Source organism: Lepus europaeus, chromosome 19 (assembly GCF_033115175.1).
Source record: "Lepus europaeus isolate LE1 chromosome 19, mLepTim1.pri, whole genome shotgun sequence".
Classification (NCBI taxonomy): domain Eukaryota; kingdom Metazoa; phylum Chordata; class Mammalia; order Lagomorpha; family Leporidae; genus Lepus; species Lepus europaeus.
This window is the reverse complement of record NC_084845.1, coordinates 5,504,886-5,525,139: the sequence shown is the minus strand read 5'-3', so window position 1 is coordinate 5,525,139 and position 20,254 is coordinate 5,504,886. Positions and strand designations below refer to the sequence as shown.

Sequence of the window (20,254 nt, the reverse complement as noted above, 5' to 3'; positions counted from 1 at the left end):
CTTCACTGGGGGAGGGGGGGGTGTTTCAGCGTCTTCTAGCAGCTTCCATGGCCCAAGGCCTTAGGGGAGGCGCTGGGCCAGAGACGGGGCGTGGCTCCCGGAGCGCGCAGGGTGCAGGCCCCAGGCCGGGTCTAGTTACTGAGCAGCCGCTTCCCAGCACGCAGACCCCTCCGCCCTGGGACTCCGGGGTCCAAGTCCCCAGCCCCTTCTCGACTCTAAGCCCCAGCCTCCTCTGTCAGACCCTGGAATCCAGGCCCCCGGCCCGCTCTTTCATACCTGGGAACTCCAGGCTCCCAACTCGGACCCGGGAATCCTGGGCCCCCGATTCCTCCCACGCCCCATCCCCGCCGGGGTCCTCGGAGTTAATACTGTAGTAGCCGAGGGATAGTCCGGGCGGGGGCACGTGGGCCTTGGGCCGCTCCTGAGGCAGAGCCGATAACGGCTGGGTTGGGAGTCCAGGCCGTGTAGTGTTGTGCAATACTTTTGCAGTTACAGAAAAGGCACTGGTAACACAGAAGTCCATAAACTGCACCCCCACCGTGTTCTTATTGTCCATCGGCAGCTAAGAAGCTGACCTATGAGGCCCGCACTGACTTGAATTGGCCGGCTTCTGGGCTCCCCCGCGGCGCGCAGCCATCCTGTCTCCACGGCCTTCTCCCACCTGCCACCCTTGCTGTCTCTCCTGGTCACCGTCTTGACAGTTGTGAGAGGTGAGGAGCGCCAAGGTCAGTGGCTCTCTAACCTAGAGCTCTGGTGTAGTGACTGATACTAACCCAGATTTCACGGGTCACCCAGCTGTACCTCAGAGAGGTGTCCACCGTCACAGAGCTCGTAAGTGGCCCAGCTGGGATTCGAACCCAGGCAACCGAGCTCTATAGTCTGTGTTTGTAGTGGAGACCCACAACAGCCAGGGCTGGGCCAGGCTAAAGCCAGGAGCCAGGAGCCTCATCCGGGTCTCCCACGTGAGTGCTCGGGCCCAAGGACTTGGGCCATCCTTTGCTGCTTTCCCAGGCGTATTAGCAGGGAGATGGATGGGAAGTGGAGCAGCCAAGACCCGAACCGGTGCCCGTATGGGATGTCGGCATCACAGGTGGTGGCTTAGCCCACTATGGCACAGCACCAGCCCCCTGTGTCTTAGTGTTTATTCCAGGTTCTTCCCCCACGGAGATAATACAAAGCGGAGGCACAAGTGAGAGCAGGATTTATGAGAGCAGACACACGTTCACGCGTGAGCGTGGGCCACCGCACCCAGAGCGAGCTGTCACATGAGGGCCACAGAGTTGTCTAGGAGGAGAGAGAGTGGGAGGAGGCCAGGGGAGGATCCACTGCCTGGTCCAGACGCTGCCCTCATTGAGTACAGAACGGGGTGGAGTTAAGCTTTCTCGGGGTCTCATGGCGCCTCCATATGGGATATAACTTCCACGTGGCCATCATGGCCTCTCCTTCCTGGCCCTGGATGAGACAGGGGCATCACTGGAAAGTGGGTGTGCTGGATTGACGGGGAAGGAGTTGGCAGAAATCCCAGCCTGCCTGTTCCTACCTATCTCCCTGCCCAGTCCCCCCATATCACATGATATCAGATTTCCAAAAGTTTTTGGAAAAATGGACTTCAGAGTTTATTTTGATGCAAAAACATGTTGAAATCCATGCATCGTTTATTTTGGTGCAAAGAAAACTTTTTTTTTCATAGTTTTTTTCATAGTTGAGGGCATTCGTGTGGAACCTCAGAAGCTAACATCAAGACTTTGGATAGCTCTGTTTCCTAATTCCGGTATTGCGATGACGTTTGTAAGCAGAGCTGTGACGTCATAAGACGTAAGAGCACTGGGCGGTCGGAGGCTCCACTGGGGGGGCAGGAAGTCCCGGGGCCAGGGCCGCTCTGGGCTGCAGGATGCGAGCGACGCCGGGCGGCCAAGCTCAGGGCTTTAGCCGGGGCGTTTCTTTCCGTCCCAGCCGCTCTGACGAGAACCCCGACCTCAGATTTCCAGGCGAGGCCCCGCCATCTTGTTGCCTCTCATCCCTCCGCTCTGGGCGAGCTGTTACGCTTTCCGTCACGAGGTGACGTCATCCCAGCGGGACGGGTCGCTAGTGACTTATTTCATGGTTTCTACGACTGCGAGCAGAGGGGAGGCGGGATCTTCGGTCGCTAAGGAAATGTCTGTCAGTTTCCGATATTGACTGGCAAGTTCTGAAAAGGGACCAATCGACTCCCGCGTCGGGGGCGGGGGCGCGCTCCGTGACGCTGCGCGAGCCATCACTTTGCGCTCTGATTGGCGGGAGAGCTCGCCTTACCCGCCCCTTTCCCAGAGAGAAGGGGGTCAGATTGGCTGCCTTTCTGAGTCCCGCCCTCGCCCTCGCTCTCGCCCCCTGATTGGCTGGCGCCTTCCCGAGCCCTCGTGAGGCCTGTTTGCCCGGCTCTTTGTTCTCGCTTCAGTTGGCCGCGGCGGCAGCGACAGGGAAGACCCGTCCGCGGCCCGGAGGGCGAGCAGACCTTGTAAGGGAGAGGGGCGCCTGGGCTGACGGGAGAATCTCGCTCGGGCAGGCACCTGCTTCCGGGGAGCCCCGTGGAGCCGCCCAGCGCGCGGGTCAACCCCGGCCCCTTCACCTTGGGGCCTCGGGGCCGCCGTTCCACAGGGGCTCGCAGACCCTCACCTGTGCCCCGAGCCCTCGGCTCTCACTCGGCGAGGGGCGCCCCTCCCCGCCCTGACGCCCCCTCTGCGCCCCCATCCCGGGGCCGGGGGTCGTCTCCGCCTCCCTCGCGCGCTCGCAGGCCTGGGCGGGGGTCTCCGCTCGCCGCGCCCCTCCCAGCCCGGTCCCGTCCTCCAGGGGACTCGGAGGCTGCAGGGGTTTTCCACGCGGAGCGAGCCGGCTCGGGGCAGTGGTGGGAGCAGGCCCCAAAGCAGAGGTGGGGGCTGCCCCAGCCTGAAGCCGGGAGGGGGGGGGCCTGCATCCGGTCTCCCCTGTGGGCGCAGGGGCCCAAGGCCTCGGGCCGTCCGCTGCTGCACTGCCAGGGAGCTGGCTCGGAGTGCTGGTGTGCTGGCCCCTGGAGACGTTTGAGCAGCAGGTGCATAGCACAGCTAGATAGGTGCCCAGCCCTGTGCGAGGGCCGATGGCCCGGGCATAGAGACAGAGGGGTCAGATCGCGGTCCGGCTCCGCCCCCTGAGGCTGTATCATCCCGCGGGGCGGTCGGCTTCGCTCAGTGCCGGTCACGACAGGTCCAACGTCAGCATCTGATCACCTCCCGAAGTCCCCGCCTCCAAACACTGTGGCCTGCGGCCGGGGTCGCGGTGGGGGTCGCTGGGCTTGAGTGCTCTGGAGGGTGTTGCACCGCAGGGGGCGCCAAGAAGCTGTGTGGTGTCTGCCCGTAGTGGGGTTGGAGGCTGGGTAAGAACTGGGGGAGCGGCACAGCTCCCGCGTGTAGGCACGGAGGAGTGGAGAGAAGCTCGCTGGGCCCACCGAGTCCTTGTGCTCTGGCTGCACAAGGGGGCCTGTACTTGGGCCCCTGCCTGCCCAGGGCCAGCCATGAGGGCCAGAGAAGCAGCTCCAGCCAGCAGAGGTCACCGCGGTGGCCAGTTAGGTCAGGAGTCACTTGTTCCGTTTGGCTGTTCCTCCTTTGGGCCTCACTACTTTGAGAAACTAGGCCATGGAGTGGAAATGGTGAGACAAAAAAAAAAAAAAATTATCTGAGCCAACTAGTCTACTTCCCTTCCAGAGGTGAATTCTATCGGAAGGGGAGGGGGAGAGATGGCATTTAAATTGGGTTTGAGGTTCCGATTAAGACTGGGCTGAGTTTTCTTTTTTAAATATTTTATTTACTTCTTTGAGAGGCAGAGTTACAGAGAGGAGGAGAGAGAGAGATCTATCTCCCATCTGCTGGTTCACTCTCCACAACCCAAATGACGGCGCTGGCAGGGGCTGGGCCAGGCCAAAGCCGGGAGTCTGGAACTCCATCCCACTCCGTCTTCTGTCTTCCCAGGCCTGTTGTAACGGAGCTGGGTCGGAGGTGGAGCGGCCTGGCCTTGAGCCGGCACTCAGATGGGACGGACGCCGGTGTTGGCAGGTGCACCGCCAGCCCGCCCCTGGGCTGTTTTAATCATCAGCGCTGACCGGAGAGTGGCGTAACGTCTAAGACAGTGTGAAAGGAGGGGCGCACACACAAACGTTTATCAGAGCACAGCTGGATTGGAGCTCAGTCGCGCCTGGTTTGTGTGCACCGAGTCCTTGTTCTGCTCGCTTGCACAGCACCGCCTTTCCCAGGGTCCTTCCAAGTCCAGAAGTAGGGGTCTTTTTTTTTTTTTTTTTTTTTTGGACAGGCAGAGTGGACATTGAGAGAGAGAGACAGAGAGAAAGGTCTTCCTTTGCTGTTGGTTCACCCTCCAATGGCCGCCGCGGCCGGCACACCGCACTGATCCGAAGCCAGGAGCCAGGCGCTTCTCCTGGTCTCCCATGGGGTGCAGGGCCCAAGGACCTGGGCCATCCTCCACTGCCTTCCCGGGCCACAGCAGAGAGCTGGCCTGGAAAAGGGGCAACCGGGACAGAATCTGGTGCCCCGACCCGGACTAGAACCGGTGTGCCGGCGCTGCAGGCGGAGGATTAGCCTAGTGAGCCGTGGCGCGGGCCAGAAGTAGGGGTCTTAACACATCCTTTGGTGAAGTTACTGACCCCGGGTCAGACAGGTTGCCCTAGCAACGCAGTCAGAGTTTCCAAAGTCAAACAGATGCTCCAGGTTTAGCAACAGCGGGCTGAGGGGCGGGACGAGCGGAACTGCTCAACCTTTACGGGCTTCTAGAGAGTTCCTCATTTTGCCCGAGGCCCACCTGGCGGCCTCTGACTGCCTAAGGAGCACCAGGTGCTTGCCCATTACGGGGTCTGTCTGGGTTTGGATCCCGGCCGTGCGACTGAAGGCAAGACTTTGGCCCATCTCTCCTCCCCGTCTGTGAAATGAGGCGTTGGATGATCCCACACAGTGAGTCTGTGTACTGGTGTCTGGTGGCCAGTTTGCATGCCGGTTCCTGATCTCCTTCGGTGCCTGGATGGAGGCTTTGGCCAGCAGCCGGGTAACCAGCGAAGGCCCACTGGTGAGCGAGGAGACGCCCAGGAGAGCCCTTGGTCACAGATTTAAGATGTCCCAGAAGCCTGGGCGTGAATGGGACGGCCCATTCTTGCAGGACAGAGAGAGCCCAAGAGACGCTTTGCACTCTGCTCGCTACAACCCGTTTATTGCTGTACCTCCCCCGACCCGCCGGCAGCGCCCGGTTCTGAAGCCCTCAGTGGAACTTGATTTCGGCGTAGTCCACGTGAGGCTCGGTGGACGTGGAGGCGTCCCACGGTCTGGGGCCTGGGAAGCTGAGAGCGGCGTAATGGAGTTCTTCCTGGCCACACGCAGACCGCGGGGCTTGCGGGGGCGCCGTGGGTGCTGGGCCGTGGGGCCCCTGCTGCTTCCTCCTGGGTTCTGGGGAGTGGGCGCCCGGAGCAGGGGGCTGAGAAGGGCTGCCCGGCTTGGCCTTCTGAGTGCGAACCTGCGGGAGCGACAGGCGCCCTTCACAGACTTGTTCAAGAATGGTTCCGGGCCGGGGTTACAGCCCTCGGGCTGGGGGACAGGCAGCAGACAACCAAAGCACAAGGACGCGTTGGCGGTAGGTGCCACGAAGGAACTGAGCGGGGCAGGAGTGAGTGCGTCCAGAGCCGTCTGCAGCCAAGGCGTGCGATCGGCCCAGCTGTCTCTTGCCCGGATGAAGGGAATGTGGGGACTCACAGGCTCCAGGGGAGGCAACCAGCCTTCCCCGCCGCGGCTCCGCGGTGTTAACAGCGGGTAGGGTCTGAATACCGAGTGAACTGAGCCGGCACAGGGAGAAAGCTGCGGCATCGTCTGTATCGCACGTGTGGGGGGGAAGCAGAGGGGAGAGCAGTGGTTCCCAGAGCCTGGGCCGATGACGCACGAGCTGGGCGATGCCATCAGGCGTCCGCTGAACACGCGCCAGGGCCCAGGCCCTGTTCTGAGGGCCTCACGGGCACAGGATACTAAGCGCCTAGAACCAGCCTAGGAAGCAGGCCCTACTGTGATCCCCGGATCCAGGTCAAGAAACAGACTCGGAGGAGCCGAGTGCTTTGGGCAGGAACACACAGCGAGGAAAGCAGGTTTGACTCCAGGTGGGCTGACTTCAGACTCCCGCCCCCAACACACACACACACATACTTAATAATCGAGACAGCACCTCTCGGTGATATTAACAGTTAATTGTGGGGCTAGCGCTGTGGCGCCAGCATCCCATATGAGCACAGTTCAAGTCCCAGCTGCTCCACTTACTATCCAGCTCTCTGCTATGGCCTGGGAAAGCAGTAGAAAATGGCCCAAGTCCTTGGGCACCCATGTGGGAGACCTGGAAGAAGCTCCTGGCTCCTGGCTTTGGATCGGCACAGCTCCGGCCATTGTGGCCATTTGGGGAGTGAGCCAGTGAATGGAAGACCTTTCTGTCTGTCTCTCCCTGTCACCGTCTGTAACTCTACCTCTCAAATAAATAAATAAAATCTAAAAAAAAAAATGTTAATCGTGGTCAGTAATGTCACTGGTGACGGTGATAATGGAATGAGGGCTCTTGTGTCCTTGTCCCCAAACTAACTAGGGGGGAACAGCAGGCCGTGAGGACTAGGGGGTCAGTGCGGGGGTCAGGCAAAGGGGGAGGGGTCGTCAGCTTTAGTGCCGGGCAGGAGGGGTGGCAGGTCACCTTGGGGACCACGTTGATGTAGTCCAGGATGGTGCTGCTCCGCGACACCTTGGCTCTCGGCACCGCTGGCTGGGCCGGCTTCTTCCTTAGCATCTTCACGCTGAGGGAAGGAGCCCCGCCTTGGCGTGCGCTGTGGCCCCTCTCCCCCCCCCAGGACCCCAGACCCCGCCAGGGCTGCCCCTCGACTCACATGATCAGGATGAGGAAGAGGAAGAAGAGGGTGGTGACGCCGATGCCCAGGAAGACCCCCTTGGAGAGAGCCATGGAGGCCAGGCCCTCATCTGCGGGGGCGGGGGGCGGGTTGAGGCTTGGCCAAGCCCACTCCCCACCCGGCACTCAGGCGTCCACGGCAGTCATCACGCCCCAGCCACGTCCCGTCTCCCCAGGCCCAGGCTTTAGGTCTTCCGTTCTCTCCATCGGCCCCTCCAGGCCCCTCCCCCCACCTGCCACACAGCTCGGCCTCCGAGGGCCGCTGACCTGGCAGCAGCAGGACGGTGACGCTCTGCGCCCCCTGGACGTTCCGGGCCTCACAGCTGAGCCTGAGGTCGGAGCCCAGCTCCCCGCGGAGGCTCAGGGAGCTGTTGGCCCAGGGCCCGGCGGAGCTGGAGGTGACGGTGAAGGAGGCGTGGCTGCTGTTGCCACTGCTGTTCCCCTCCAGCAGCCGCTCCCCCAGCCGCCAGCGCAGGGAGGGGGCGGGCCGGGCTCGGGAGGAGCAGCTGCAGCGCAGACCCCCGGCCTCCCAGGAGCAGGAGGGGCCCGGCAGCTGTGGGGGCTCTGCGGGGAGGGAGGACAGGACTCAGCAGGGGGCCCCCTCTGTCCTTGATATCATGGGATTCCGGTCCCAGGGGCCCCCAGACTCACGTTGAACAGAGAGACTCAGAAAAACACGCAGGGAGCCCAGCGGGTTCCGGGCGAGGCAGGTGAGCGCGCCCTCGTGCTCCGGCTGCACCTGCGGCAGCTCCAGGACCCCCGGCTCTGAGGGCTGCGAGCTGCTGAGCGTCTGTGTGCCCCGGGCCCAGCTCAGCTGGGCTGGGGGCTGGCTGCGGGTGCTGCAGACCAGGCGCAGGCTCTGGCCCTCCAGGACGGGGAGGGTCGTGCCGTTCCCAAGGTTTTCCAGAACTGGGGGAGGAAAGGAGCAGAGTGGACGCGCGACTCCAGACACCCGGCCCCCACCCCCCACGCCGGGCACCAGGAGGCCCCGGCTGCTGGGTCCCCTCTCCCACCTGTCCTGTTTCCTTGGGAAACCATCACTGTCAGGCTCTCCGGAGGATCTGAAATGAGACGGGGAGCAGCTCAGGGGGGCGGGGGCTTCTGTCTGTGCAGAGGAAGCTCCCTGAGGACTAGGGAAGGGAGGGGGCCCAGACACAACCACCCCAAGGCCGCAGAGGGGCCCCTGAAGCCTGGGACTCCAGCCCCTGCCCCGTCCCCGGCACCCCCCGTGGAGCCAAGCCCCGGTCGCACTCACACTGTACCACAAGGTCTAGGCTGCGGCTCTGGGAGCCCCTCCCGTTCTCAGCCTGGCAGGTGTAGTGCCCCGAATCCGAAGGCTTCAGCCCGGGCAGCTCCAGCGCCAGGGACGTGGGGCCCGAGGGCAGGGAGCGGGAGAGGACTCTGTCCCCCAGGAGCCAGGTCAGCGTGGCGGGCGGCTGGCTGTCGGCCGCACAGAGGAGCCGCAGGGACCTGCCTTTCGGGGCTTCCAGGAGAGGGACGCCTGCCAGGGGCTCTGGGGCTGGGGGGAGAGATGGAGACGGGGTGGGGGGACCCTTCAGAGAGGAGCACACCCCTCACTCCCTGAGGCCCTCACCCCCAAGGAGGACTGGCCCAGGACCCGCAGTACCTGATGCCTTGTCCCAAGAAACACTGATGACGAGGTCTTTGGGAGCATCTGCAACAGGATCATCAGCTGACTTCAGGGGTGGATTTTTAAAATAAAGATGTATTTATTTATTTGAGAGGTGGGGTGACAGGGAGATGAGTGAATGAGGTGGGGGAGGGAGGAAGGGAGAGGGAGAGGGAGAGAGAGGAAGGGAGAGGGAGAGAGAGGGAGAGAGGGAGGGAGAGGGAGAGAGAGGGAGGGAGAGGGAGAGAGGGAGGGAGAGGGAGAGAGAGGGAGGGAGAGGGAGAGAGAGGGAGGGAGAGAATCCTCCATCCACTGGTTTAGTGCGCAGATGGCCACAATGGCAGGAGCCTGGAACTCCATCCAGGTCTCCCCTGTGGATGGCAGGGGCCCAAGCACTTGGGCCATCTTCCGCTGCCTTCCCAGGCGCATTAGCAGGGAGCTGGATCAGCGGGGACTTGAACCAGCGCCTCCCAGATGGGATGCTGGCGTCCCAGGCAGCAGCTTCACGCTGGTTGCAGGGGAGGGCGTGTTGCTCCCCACGTGGGGAAAGGTAAGGGTGACCAGCAGGGAGGAGAAGTGACCCGAGCATCGCCACAGCAGTGGGAGTGGCCAGAGGACCACCACCTCCCAGGGCGGGGGAGCACCTGGAATGCGTGCCTTTCCCTCCCCGCGCCCCCTGCGCACTCACAGGCCAGGCGCAGGTGGACCGTCTCCTGGGTGCTCTTTGCCGAGAAGTCTGCGTGGCAGGTGAGCCCGGTGCCCTGGTCCTGGGGCCGGGGGGTAAGGCTGAGCACCGAGAAGTGGGAGCGCAGCGGTTGGGTTGCTCGGGTGGAGACGGCTGCCCCCGTCCAGGAGAAGGTCGGGGCTGGACAGTGCTCAGAGGTCAACTTAAACACGCAGACGGCGTTCGCCGGCTGCCCGGGCTCCAGCATCCCGGGGATGAAGACGTCAGGCTTCTGAGTCAGGGCTGCGGGAGAGGGGGCAGTGTAGCTCTCCAGGGGTGCCCCGAGGGCCCCCTCTGGCCCGGCCCAGGTCCCTCCCCAGTGGGAGGGATGGGGCTTCCCACCACATTCCACACCTGTCACCTCCAGGTAGAGCCACTGCTTGAAATTGTATTTCACTTGAGGCCCTCTCTCCAGCCGAAAGATGTACAAGCCCGAGTCTTCGCTCCGCGCCTCCCTGAGCAGCAAGGAGCAGTTGCGCTTGCTGGGGTCGCCCATGAGCAGGAATCGGTCCTGGGTGTCCGCCTGTACCTCCCTATCCGGATGGTTTGTGGCCACTGGGAAACCGGAAACCGTGTGGGTCTCCCTTCTGAACCAGTAGCCGTAAGCCGGGGTACCAGAAGTCCAGCCGTCCTGGGGGTAGGTGAGGGAGCAGGGCACGAAGACACAAAGGCCCTCCTGTACCGTCACGGGGGTTGCCACTTGCAGCTGGTACTCCCAGTCCTGAGCCTGGGTCCCTGTGGGCAGACCAGAGCTCAGCCTGCAGCCCCAGCCCCAACCAGGCCCCCTCGGTGCCGGCCCACTTACCTTCCCACAGCAGGGACAACAGCAGAGGCAGCAGCATTGTGGCGTTAGCAGGCACTGGGACGCGGTCGGCACCCTCGCATTCCCCAGCCACCCAAGGGGAAGCCGAGGGCGGAAGCTGAGCCCTGGGGACCCAGGCGTGAAGGGAGCTTCTGCCCAGATGCGGTGGGACCCCCTCCCCCTTCGTGTCTGGGGCCTCCCCCACCCCACCCCGCCCACCCGGCCCACGTGGCTCTCTGCCCGCAGGAGCGGGTCCTGACCCAGACGCCGCTGGCGGGAGGGGAGGGGTGGCTGTGTCTAGCTCCGGGAGGCTGTGGGTGGGCGGGGGGAGGTGGGGGCTCTCCCTCTGGGCCCTGGTCATTGAGGAAGCAGAAGTGAGAGTTCTCACTGGGGAGGCCCCCATGGTGGGGGGGGGGCAGAGGAGGGAGGGGTTTTGGAGGGAGTGGTCTTCCATGCTGGAGTGCACGCTAAAATTTGCAGATAAAATGGACACCCTGTGGCCTGGCTCGATCCCTGCCCTAAACACTATACACGATTTACTTGCACTAAAAAAAAAAAGAAAAAAGAAAAAAAAATCCTTTTTTTTTTAAACTCCTGAATTTAAATGTAATGAGGCATTTTGCATTTTTGTTCTAATCTGGCAATCCCAGGCTGGTCTCTGCCCCACCTCTTCTTCAACCTGGCGAGCACATTGACCCCCGGCCCCCACCAGGCCGCTGTGTCCATGTCCATCTCCCCTCCCCCGCCCATCTCACTTGGGCAACACTGACTTGTGATCGGAACACCACTATCTGAAGCTGACGTTGCTGGCAGACGCGCCAGGCGGTGACGACACAGCCGGGGGTGGGGGGAACACCAGGTGGTGGTGACACAGCCTGGGGTGGGGGGAACGTAGCTAAATGAAGTCTCCCAGACGTCCCCTCAGCCCCTCAGCCCGGAAACGACTCTGTCCCGATCATGCAGAGACACGGTGCTCACCCTGCCAGCCGCACGTACGGCACGCACCAGTGCCCCACCGCCCGCAGTGCCCCAGCCGCTGGGACAGACATCCCCAGGGGAGACCCCAGTTCCTGCTGGCACACAGAGGCGGCCTCTGCCCCCGTCCTGCCCTTGTCCTCACATCCAGGGTGTGGGTTGGCTCCAGAGCAGTTGTTATAAAGGGGCTGGTGTTGTGCCCTGATGGGTTAAGCTGCTTGCAGTGCCACCATCCCCATCCGAGTCCCGGCTGCCCCACTTCTGATCCAGCTCCTGCTCATGTGCCTGGGAGAGCAGCAGGTGACGGATGGCCCAAGTGCTTGGGCCCCTGCACCCACGTGGGAGACCCGGATGGAACTCCAGGCTCCTGGCTTCCGCCTGGCCCAGCCCTGGCTGTGGCAGCCACTTGGGAAGTGGACCAACGGATGGAAGATCTCTCTCTCTCTCTCTGTCATTGTCCCCCTCTCTGTAACTCTGCCTTTCACATAAACAAAACAAATCTTTAATACAGTTATTCAAAACAAAGGAGAGCACACAAGCTACCAACTGTGATTCCCCGTTTTGCACATTGACCCACACTTCCGTCAGCTGATGCTGAGGGAGGCTGGGGTCAAGGTACCTGGGAACGCCCCCCCCCCATCATTTCTTTGCAGTTTCCTGTGATTTCATAGTTGCTTCAAAGTAAAGTTGAAATCAGTACCAACTAGGAGCAGGCATTTTGTGTAGCGGTTAAAACCCCTCTTGGGACCCCCGTCTCTCACGTGGGAGGGCCTGGGATCTGCCCGGCCTCTGCCTCCGACCCAACTTCCGGCCGGTGCATTCCCTGGGAGGCAGCCCACGTGGGAGACCCAGGTGGACGTCCAGGCTCCTGGCTTCGGCATGGCCCAGTTCTGGCTGGTTCAATTATTTGGAGAGTTATTTGCCTCTCTCTCTGCCTCTGCCTTTCAAATAACGATCAGCCAAGCAGTCATCATGTTTAAAAAGTGCAATGGCCCACTGCGCTGTCCGCATGTTGGGCCGGGGACCGTCCTGTGCTGCAGTAGGGTACAGAGCAGGTCCCCGCCGGCTGCACTCCCAAGATGCCACGAGCGCCCCCTGCCGTCCGATCTGGGACAAACAAGGACCGCTTCCCGCGCCCTAGGCTGCAAAGTGTCCCCTGACGGAGGGCCATGCAGGTCCCAGCCACCGCCAGCACCCCCCCCCCCCCCCGCCGTGCGGCAGCAGGGCCTGCGGGGGACTGGCTCTCCCCGATTCCTGCACCGCAGCCGGAACCCGTCGCTCACTCATTTCCATGGCGTCTCGGAGCGCTTAGGAGAAAACCCAAACTCCCCCTCCGACAGCTCGGCTCTTCCCCCTCCGAGAGCGCTTTACCCACGGCTAGGTCCTTCTCACGGCTCTCGGAGCGGAAGCCATGGCTCCCGATGGCCGAGTTCCTCCCTGCCCACCCCCGCGGTGTTCTGGGGCTTCCCAGAACTTCCCACCCTCCCTGCACGTGACCCCCAGGCCCACGGCCATTCTGGTCACACACACGACACGGGAGTCCAGCTCTCCGCCCAGCTTTTTGCTTCCCAAACAGGCTTTTTTTTTTTTTTTTTTGACAGGCAGAGTGGACAGTGAGAGAGAGAGAGACAGAGAGAAAGGTCTTCCTTTTTGCCATTGGTTCACCCTCCAATGGCCACTGCGGCCGGTGCCCCACGCTGATCCGAAGCCAGGAGCCAGGTGCTTCTCCTGGTCTCCCATGGGGTGCAGGGCCCAAGCACTTGGGCCATCCTCCACTGCACTCCCGGGCCATAGCAGAGAGCTGGCCTGGAAGAGGGGCAACCGGGATAGAATCCAGCGCCCCAACCGGGACTAGAACCTTGTGTGCCGGCGTTGCAGGCAGAGGATTAGCCAAGTGAGCCGTGGTGCCGGCCCCCAAACCGGCTTTTAACAGGCTCCTGCTTTCCTTCTGCAAGCATGGGGCGCCCACGTTCCTCTCCCTAAATTCCCAAAGGTCGGGCGGTGCTGTGGCGTAGCGGGTAAAGCTGCCACCTGTGGTACCGGCATCCCATATGGGCGCCGGTTCCAGTCCCGGCTGCTCCACTTCTGATCCAGCTCTCTGCTGTGGCCTGGGACAGCAGTAGAAGATGGCCCAAGTGCTTGAGCTTCTGCACCCGCGTGGGAGACCCGGAAGAAGCTCCTGGCTCCTGGCTTTGGATTGGTAAGCTGCAGCCATTGTGGCCAATTGGGGAGTGAACCAGCGGATGGAAGACCTCTCTCTCTCTCTCTCTCTCCGCCGCTCCTTCTCTCTCTGTGTAACTCTGACCTTCAAATAAATAAAGAAATCTTATTTAGAAAATTAATCCCACAAGGTCAAGACCAGGGCCGAGGGCTGCAGCCAGGGCCGCGCTAATGCCGAGGGGACGTGAGGAGCAGCCGGGAAGGTGAGGGCCTGGGAAAGGATGACAGAGGGGTCCCAGCGATGGGTGGGGTCCAGGTCTGGCCGAGGCGCCTCTGTCTCGCAGATACCCAGGAGCAGCCCAGAAGGTGACCCGGGCCCGGGTTCTGGGTCTGTGCCGCCACCAGGGGGCGCCCCGCTCGCCCAGCGCAGGCTGACCCAGGCCCCCGGGGTCCGCGCTGTCCTGGGTTCCAGGGGCGGGCTGCTCTCAGCCCGGGTGTGACGGGGGAGAGACGCGTCCCGCAGACCTTGCTCTTGCAAAGGAGGCTGCGAGCGCGCTCTCCCCGCCCCCCCCCCCCCCCCCCCCCCGCACCTCGGTGGAACCTGCGGGCAACGCGGCCAGCCTGGCCACCACTTCCCACAGCCCAAGCCTTTCCGCCGCCCGGGAAAGCATCCGCCGGCGGGCCCTCCCACACCCGTCTCTGCCTCACATCCGGCCAGAGCAGCCAGAATCCGTATTTTTAATCCGCACCGATGGAGTCGGCTTATTGCATTTGCTAGGAAGGGAATTGCGCAGTGCGCACGCGCTGCCTCCCGCCCCCAGCGTCTCTGCGGGTTTTTTTTTTTTTTTTTAGAACTAGTGGAATCTGATGAACATACAAACATTGACCTTCGTTGACCCTGTCCACGCGGCGTTTAGTCCATGCACCTACTGTGTGACCATCACTTCTGCCCGTTCCTGTTTCCCACCACCCCAGAAGTGGTCCATCTCTCCGCCTCCCTCCGTGCCGGTGACCGCGGGGCCGCCTGCCGTCCCCCGGGGCTTTGCCCATTTATTTCCTGTAAATGGAGCCATCTGGGTCCAAGGCCCTCTGTGAACGCCCTCCAGGACTCTGCGGGCTGGGCTGCCACTTAGGGGAGCGTTTCCAGGGTAAACCCGGCCGGCAGAATGAGTCAGTTTGGTGCGTCACACTTTGCAGGGCCCGTCGCCCGCCGAGGTAGGCACCTTCCACCTTTTGGCCCAGGAGAACGCTGCGGAACCAGAAACCCATGTGCATACTTTGGTTTGGACGCCGATTTCCTGTTCTTCCGGTGTTTCCCAAGGAGTGGAGCTGCTGGGTGGCACGGGGACCCCACGCTGAGCGCTGCAGGTCTCCTGGGCGATGGTGACAGCACACACGCCCTCCCACTGCCTCCCAGGGGCCGCCCCTCTCTGGAGCAGGTTCTTAAGCCGGGAAATGGGAGTCCTCTAATGTTTTTCTCTTCATCCCTATTCGGCCACTCAGAATCTCTTTCGATTTCATATTACATTGAAGACCAGCATTTCTGTATGCAAAAAAAGGCCATTGAGGTTTGGAGCCGACGTGGGTTCAGCAGCTCGGGGGGGGGGGGGGAGGAGACGGGGCTGTGGGCAGGGCCGGGGCCAGGATGAGGAAGAAGCAGGGAGCTGTGGCTCTGGGGAGGGCGCAGGGGGGAGGTCAGAGTGGGCCCCACGCCCTGGTCTGGTTTTACAGTTGGAGCTGCGGTGCCATCGTGTCACGGGGATCCCAGCAGGAAGGGGGCTTGGGGAGGAAGTGGGTGGCTCAGCCTGGGCCATGCTGAGAGCAATCCTGGGGCCACCGTGGGGGCGGTGTCCAGGGGGATGTGGGTGGTGAGATGCTGGCCTCCCTCACCTGAGAGTCTAAGGCGCCTCCGTGCCTGTATCCCCATGACGGCTTGCTGTGGGACCTCACTCTGAGAGAGACCAGGGCCTTCCATGTGGCCAGATGGGGTGCAGTGGGCAGCAGGGATCTGGGGGAGCAGCTGAGGGGAGAGAGCGCCCCCCCCCCCCAGCCCTGGACGCCCCGGCCGCAGTCAGGGACAGATGTCCGTGTGGCATTCCCACCTGCAGCTCAGCCTCCTAACCCCTCCCCCCTACCTCAGCTCTGGGACTCCGGATACAGCCCCAGGCCCCTGCCCTCCCCACTCCCGCTCTGCCCCCTCACCCCGGGCGGCCCCGCCTGAGCCGGACCAGGCAGAGGTCAGCAGCGGCTTCCCCGATGGCCGCCAGCCACCCCCATGCCTGCCCTGCACGGAGTGTGATGTGGTGGGGTCACCAATCCGGAAAACACCAAGTGGAGGAGTGAACCCTCAAGGGGTCTCCTGTGTGAGCCTGCGCTTCCGTGCACTGTCTTTAGGCAGGTTTTTCTTTTTTTTCTTTCTTTCTTTTTTTTTTTTTGACAGGCAGAGTGGATAGTGAGAGAGAGACAGAGAGAAAGGTCTTCCTTTTTGCTGTTGGTTCACCCTCCAATGGCCGCTGCGGCCGGCGCATCTCGATGATCCGAAGCCAGGAGCCAGGTGCTTCTCCTGGTCTCCCATGCAGGTGCAGGGCCCAAGCACTTGGGCTATCCTCCACTGCACTCCCGGGCCATAGCAGAGAGCTGGCCTGGAAGAGGGGCAACCGGGATAGAATCCGGCGCCCCAACCGGGACTAGAACCTGGTGTGCTGGCGCCACAAGGCGGAGGATTAGCCTGTTAAGTCACGGCGCCGGCCGGCAGGTTTTTCTTACAACAGTGAGATACGAAGACAAGCCACCTGTGAGGGAAGGAGGCTGACCGTGGGGGAGGCACACCCAGGGCTGAGTACAGGAGCTTAAGGGGTGGGTGGGGGCTCTAAGCAGCCACAGGGGCTGGGGCGAGGCTGCTGGGCTCACCCAGAGGGCTCTCTGGGCAGCGGCGAGGGCCCAGGACAAGGAGGGTCAGCCATCCCCCCAGCTAGAAGAGGCCCTGCCCCCCCTCCCGCCCTGGGAGGCAGCCATTCCCTCCCTGTGCCCGGTCCTTGGGAGACACCGACTTGGGTTCTCGGGGCAGCTGGCACAGGAGGAAGAGAGGGTTTCTCTCTCGAGTTGGGGGCGGGGATGAGATAAGGTGGGCGCTCCGCACCGCACCGCAGGGGACAGGCCTGGTTCCTTCCAGGTCCCCTGCTCAGCCAGGCCTCCTGGTCACAGCCACCAAGCGTTCTCTGCCCTGGCCCTCACATCCCCACCACGCCCCCAGCGCCCCGGGCAGCCCAGCCCAGCTCTCACTGGACACGTGCTGACGGACGGTCCTCTGTGTGGTCACCTGACAGATGAGGGTGGTGCTGTGGTCCTGGAGCTGCAGGGTGAGGGGGAGCCCGAGGAGTGGGTGACGCTGGGGCCCAGGAGAAGGTGCGGGGGTAGGGGGTGTCCCCTGCTCCCAGGCCCAGGGCACGGAGCAGGTCAGGTTCCCCGGGGCGGCCCGACTCCAGGGGCCCTGGGATGAGGATGTTGGGTGTGTGGGTCAGGGCTGGAGAGGAGAGAGGGACACAGGGTCAGGACGCAGAGTCTGGGGTCGGGCTGTGTGCCAGCTCCTCCATGAGCCCCAGTGGTTGCACCCTCAGACAGGTGAGGGACAGGGCTCCCACCCCAGCCCCGTGACCTACCCCTGGGACCACTCCTGGGGCCCATGCATCACCTGTCACTTGCAGGGCGAGCAGCTTGGGTCTGTGAGGGACTCCCCAGGAACCTGCTGTCTCCAACCCAAGAAAGCCGGAGGGGCACTCCTGGTGCCGGGGTCTCCAAGGAGGCGGAACGGGCCCCGGGTCCCCTCGTCCACTTTGCCATCTGGGGTGTTTGTGGCCGCCGGAGCGTCGTGGCTCATGTCGGCCCCTTCCCGGAACCGGCGGCCGTGAACTGTGGGCTACCCCGGTCGCGGTAGTAGACACCACAGCGCACAAAGACGCACAGACCCTCCTGCACCGTCCCATTCTTCGGCACTTGCATCCAGGGGGCCCTGCGCGGGGCCCGAGGTCAGCCCTGCCCAGCGCGCGGCCCCGCTCCCCGCGGCCACTCTCCGGTCCACAGCAGCGGCACGGCAGCGGCATCTCGGGACCGGGCTCCCGCGCTCCTGCGCCGGAGCACAGGCGGCGAGCGCGCGGCCAAGGGTGGCTCCGCGGGGCCCGGGAAGCCGGGGCGGAGCCGAGAGCGCGCGGGGGAGGCAGTGAGCGCCGCGCGCGCAGAGCCCAGCAGAAGAGGGGCGGGTCCTGCCCGCCTCGCCGCTCCCCTGGGCGCCAGGGCCTGGACCGGGGTGGGAGGGACCTCGCAGGCAAGGACCCAGGCCCTCAAGCTGTACGGTTTCCAGCAGGAGCCGCGCTTCCTGCCTGGCCCCAGAGACCCGGAACCCGCGCGGGGCTTGTTTTTTTTTTTTTTTTTTTTTGGGGGGGGGTGGTTGGCCTGTGCTGGGGATGGAGTCCCAGTAGGGTCTGGGTAGGGAGACAGCAGGAGGGTCGGAGGCGAAGTGGAGGCAGCATCCTTGTCCCCACCCAGCCACCTGTAAGACACCGAGTGTGGCCCGTGCGGTTGCTGAGTTCCGATGACCTGGGCAACAGGAGAGCTGTCCGCCGTCTCCTGGTAGTGGAGGCAACCGCCTGTCGCCTGTCGCACCAGCAAGCCGGAAGAGGCGGCTCCCACCAGTGCCCCGGGCTGACCCCGCCTCTCCATCTGCACAGGTTCACTAGCTAAGGAGCGGTAGACAGATCTTCCAGGTCTTGCTATGAAAGGAAACTCACGTGCAAGCTTTTATACCGTTGGGGTGCACAGCTAGGAGTAGGTGGGCGGCCGGGGTGCTAAGTGCGAGCTGGGACTTCTACCAAACTGGCAAGTTTTTTTTTTTTTTTTTTTTTTTTTTTTTTAAGATTTTATTGATTTGGCCAGCGCCGTGGCTTAACAGGCTAATCCTCCACCTTGCGGCGCCAGCACACCGGGTTCTAGTCCCGGTTAGGGCGCCAGATTCTATCCCGGTTGCCCCTCTTCCAGGCCAGCTCTCTGCTATGGCCCGGGAAGGCAGTGGAGGATGGCCCAAGTGCTTGGGCCCTGCACCCCATGGGAGACCAGGAGAAGCACCTGGCTCCTGGCTTCAGATCAGCGAGATGCACCGGCTGCAGCGGCCATTGGAGGTTGAACCAATGGCAAAAAGGAAGACCTTCCTCTCTGTCTCTCTCTCTCACTATCCACTCTGCCTGTCCAAAAACAAACAAACAACAACAAAAAAAAGATTTTATTGATTTGAAAGGGAGAGTTAGACCGGCGCCGCGGCTCAATAGGCTAATCCTCCACCTTGTGGCGCCGGCACACCGGGTTCTAGACCCGGTTGCTCCTATTCCAGGCCAGCTCTCTGCTGTGGCCCGGGAGTGCAGTGGAGGAAGGCCCAAGTGCTTGGGCCTGCACCCCATGGAAGACCAGGATAAGCACCTGACTCCTGGCTTCGGATCAGCGCGGTGCACCGGCCGCAGCGCGCGGGCCGTGGCGGCCATTGGAGGGTGAACCAATGGCAAAGGAAGACCTTTCTCTCTGTCTCTCTCTCTCACTGTCCACTCTGCTGTCAAGAAAAAAAAAAAATGGAGAGTTACAGAGGGAGAGAGAGAGGGAGAGGTCTTCCATCCGCTGGTTCACTCCCCAGATGGAGCTGGGCCGATCCAAAGCCAGGAGCCACTTCCAGGTCTCCCACATGGGCGCAGGGGCCCGAGCACTTGGGCCATCTTCTGCTTTCCAAGGCTGTCAGCAGGGCGCTGGATTGGAAGTGGAGCAACCGGGACTTGAACCGGCATCCACACAGGATTGCGGCACTGCAGGTGGCGGCTTTACCCGGTACACCACAGCGCCGGCCTCATCTGTAATTTCAGAACCTGTGGTTTCTGGTGGGCGTGTACTGAGCGTAATTGGATTTCCTGTTTGGTGAAGTGGTTGGTCATCAATTCGGCTGCTTTCTGCTGTTTTAATGGTAGAGTTTATATTAAAATTTATCACTTGAATAACTTTTTAATTTATACGAAAGGGAGAGAGAAAGCAAGCAAAGAGAGAGTGCATGGGGAAAGATCTTCCATCCGCTGGTTCAGTCCGCAAATGCCCGGGCCAGGCTGAAGCTCGTCCCAGGTTCAACTGGGGTCTCCCAGTGGGGCGGCAGGAATCCCACCACGAGAGCCATCACAGCCGGCTCCCAGGAGGTACGCTAGCCGGGCGCTGGAGTTGGGCGCAGTGCCGGGCCACAGATGCAGACACTCCGATGTGGGTGCGGGCATCCCAGGTGGGTCCTAACCGTCAGGCCAAATGCCTGCCCCCGGCGGCAACCGCTTCAAGCGGGCAGTGGAGGAGCCTTCAGCACCACCCGTGTCCCAGCGGAAACTCTTGTGGCATCTCCGGCTTCCTCTGGACCCCGGCACGGCCATCCCGCCTCCCGTGCCCCTGGTTGGCCGGCCCAGGCCCCTCACCGGGTGGAGCCACACAGCGCTTGTTGTCTGCTAGTTGGCTCGCTGCACAGCTTCTCCCTGCTGCTGTAGCCGGGGCGCAGTGAGCATCCACGGTGCTGCTTCCCCGGGAATCGGGGTGGCCCCTTGGGTCGCTCGCCCTTGCAGCCGCCCTAACAGAGGGTGCTCGTGGCCCTGCCGCCAGTCTCCCGGCTGCGTGGCCGGAGGGCAGCTGCGGGTTCCACAGCCACTGCATGATGGGAGGAACCGCCTGTCATCTCCAGCAGCCGGGCCAGGAGCTCCCATTCCGTCACACCCTCAGCCCGCGCCACTTCCCCTCTAGCCGCCCGGTCTAGCGTGGCTGTTGCTCTCCCGTGCCCGTTGCCCCGGCACGGAGCTTTGCCGTTGTGGCCGCTGTGTGTTCCTGGCAGTGACGTGGGGCATCCGTCCACGTGTGGGCTGGCCGTTCGCCTGTCTCTGGACAGAAGTCTCTTCAAATCCCCTGGCAAAATACGGTTGCTCTTTGGTGGAGTGACTGCTTCGTTACAAAACCGGCTTTTGTGTTCCTT

At 62.6% G+C, this 20,254-nt stretch overlaps 1 protein-coding gene across 2 annotated transcripts; it reads right to left on the bottom strand.

Annotated features, from left to right (window-relative positions):
* Positions 1–5,201: 5,201 nt before the first annotated feature.
* On the bottom strand, positions 5,202–10,132 carry LOC133748417 (sialic acid-binding Ig-like lectin 10). Of its 2 annotated transcripts, XM_062177205.1 has the most exons (12): positions 10,096–10,132; positions 9,645–10,025; positions 9,255–9,533; positions 8,564–8,611; positions 8,192–8,455; positions 7,950–7,997; positions 7,588–7,845; positions 7,204–7,500; positions 6,917–7,007; positions 6,727–6,826; positions 5,708–5,722; positions 5,202–5,520 (listed from the first exon to the last, which is right to left on the bottom strand). In XM_062177205.1, the coding sequence occupies exons 1-12, from the start codon at positions 10,130–10,132 to the stop codon at positions 5,269–5,271; spliced, it is 2,070 nt and encodes a 689-aa protein (XP_062033189.1). In that variant the 3' UTR covers positions 5,202–5,268. The 2 variants fall into 2 exon arrangements, with proteins under 2 accessions (XP_062033189.1, XP_062033188.1); XM_062177204.1 differs by lacking the exon at positions 5,708–5,722.
* Between the last annotated feature and the right edge of the window lie 10,122 nt (positions 10,133–20,254).

Bases quoted from the DNA above. Each gene is read 5' to 3' on its own strand.
- LOC133748417 (XM_062177205.1), bottom strand. From the start codon at position 10,132: ATGCTGCTGCCTCTGCTGTTGTCCCTGCTGTGGGAAG. The intron at 8,456-8,563 runs GTACTGCGGGTC...CTCTCCCCCCAG, and splicing joins TTCTTGGGACAAGGCATCAG to CCCCAGAGCCCCTGGCAGGC. The intron at 7,008-7,203 runs GTCAGCGGCCCT...CCGCCCCCGCAG, and splicing joins CACCGTCCTGCTGCTGCCAG to ATGAGGGCCTGGCCTCCATG.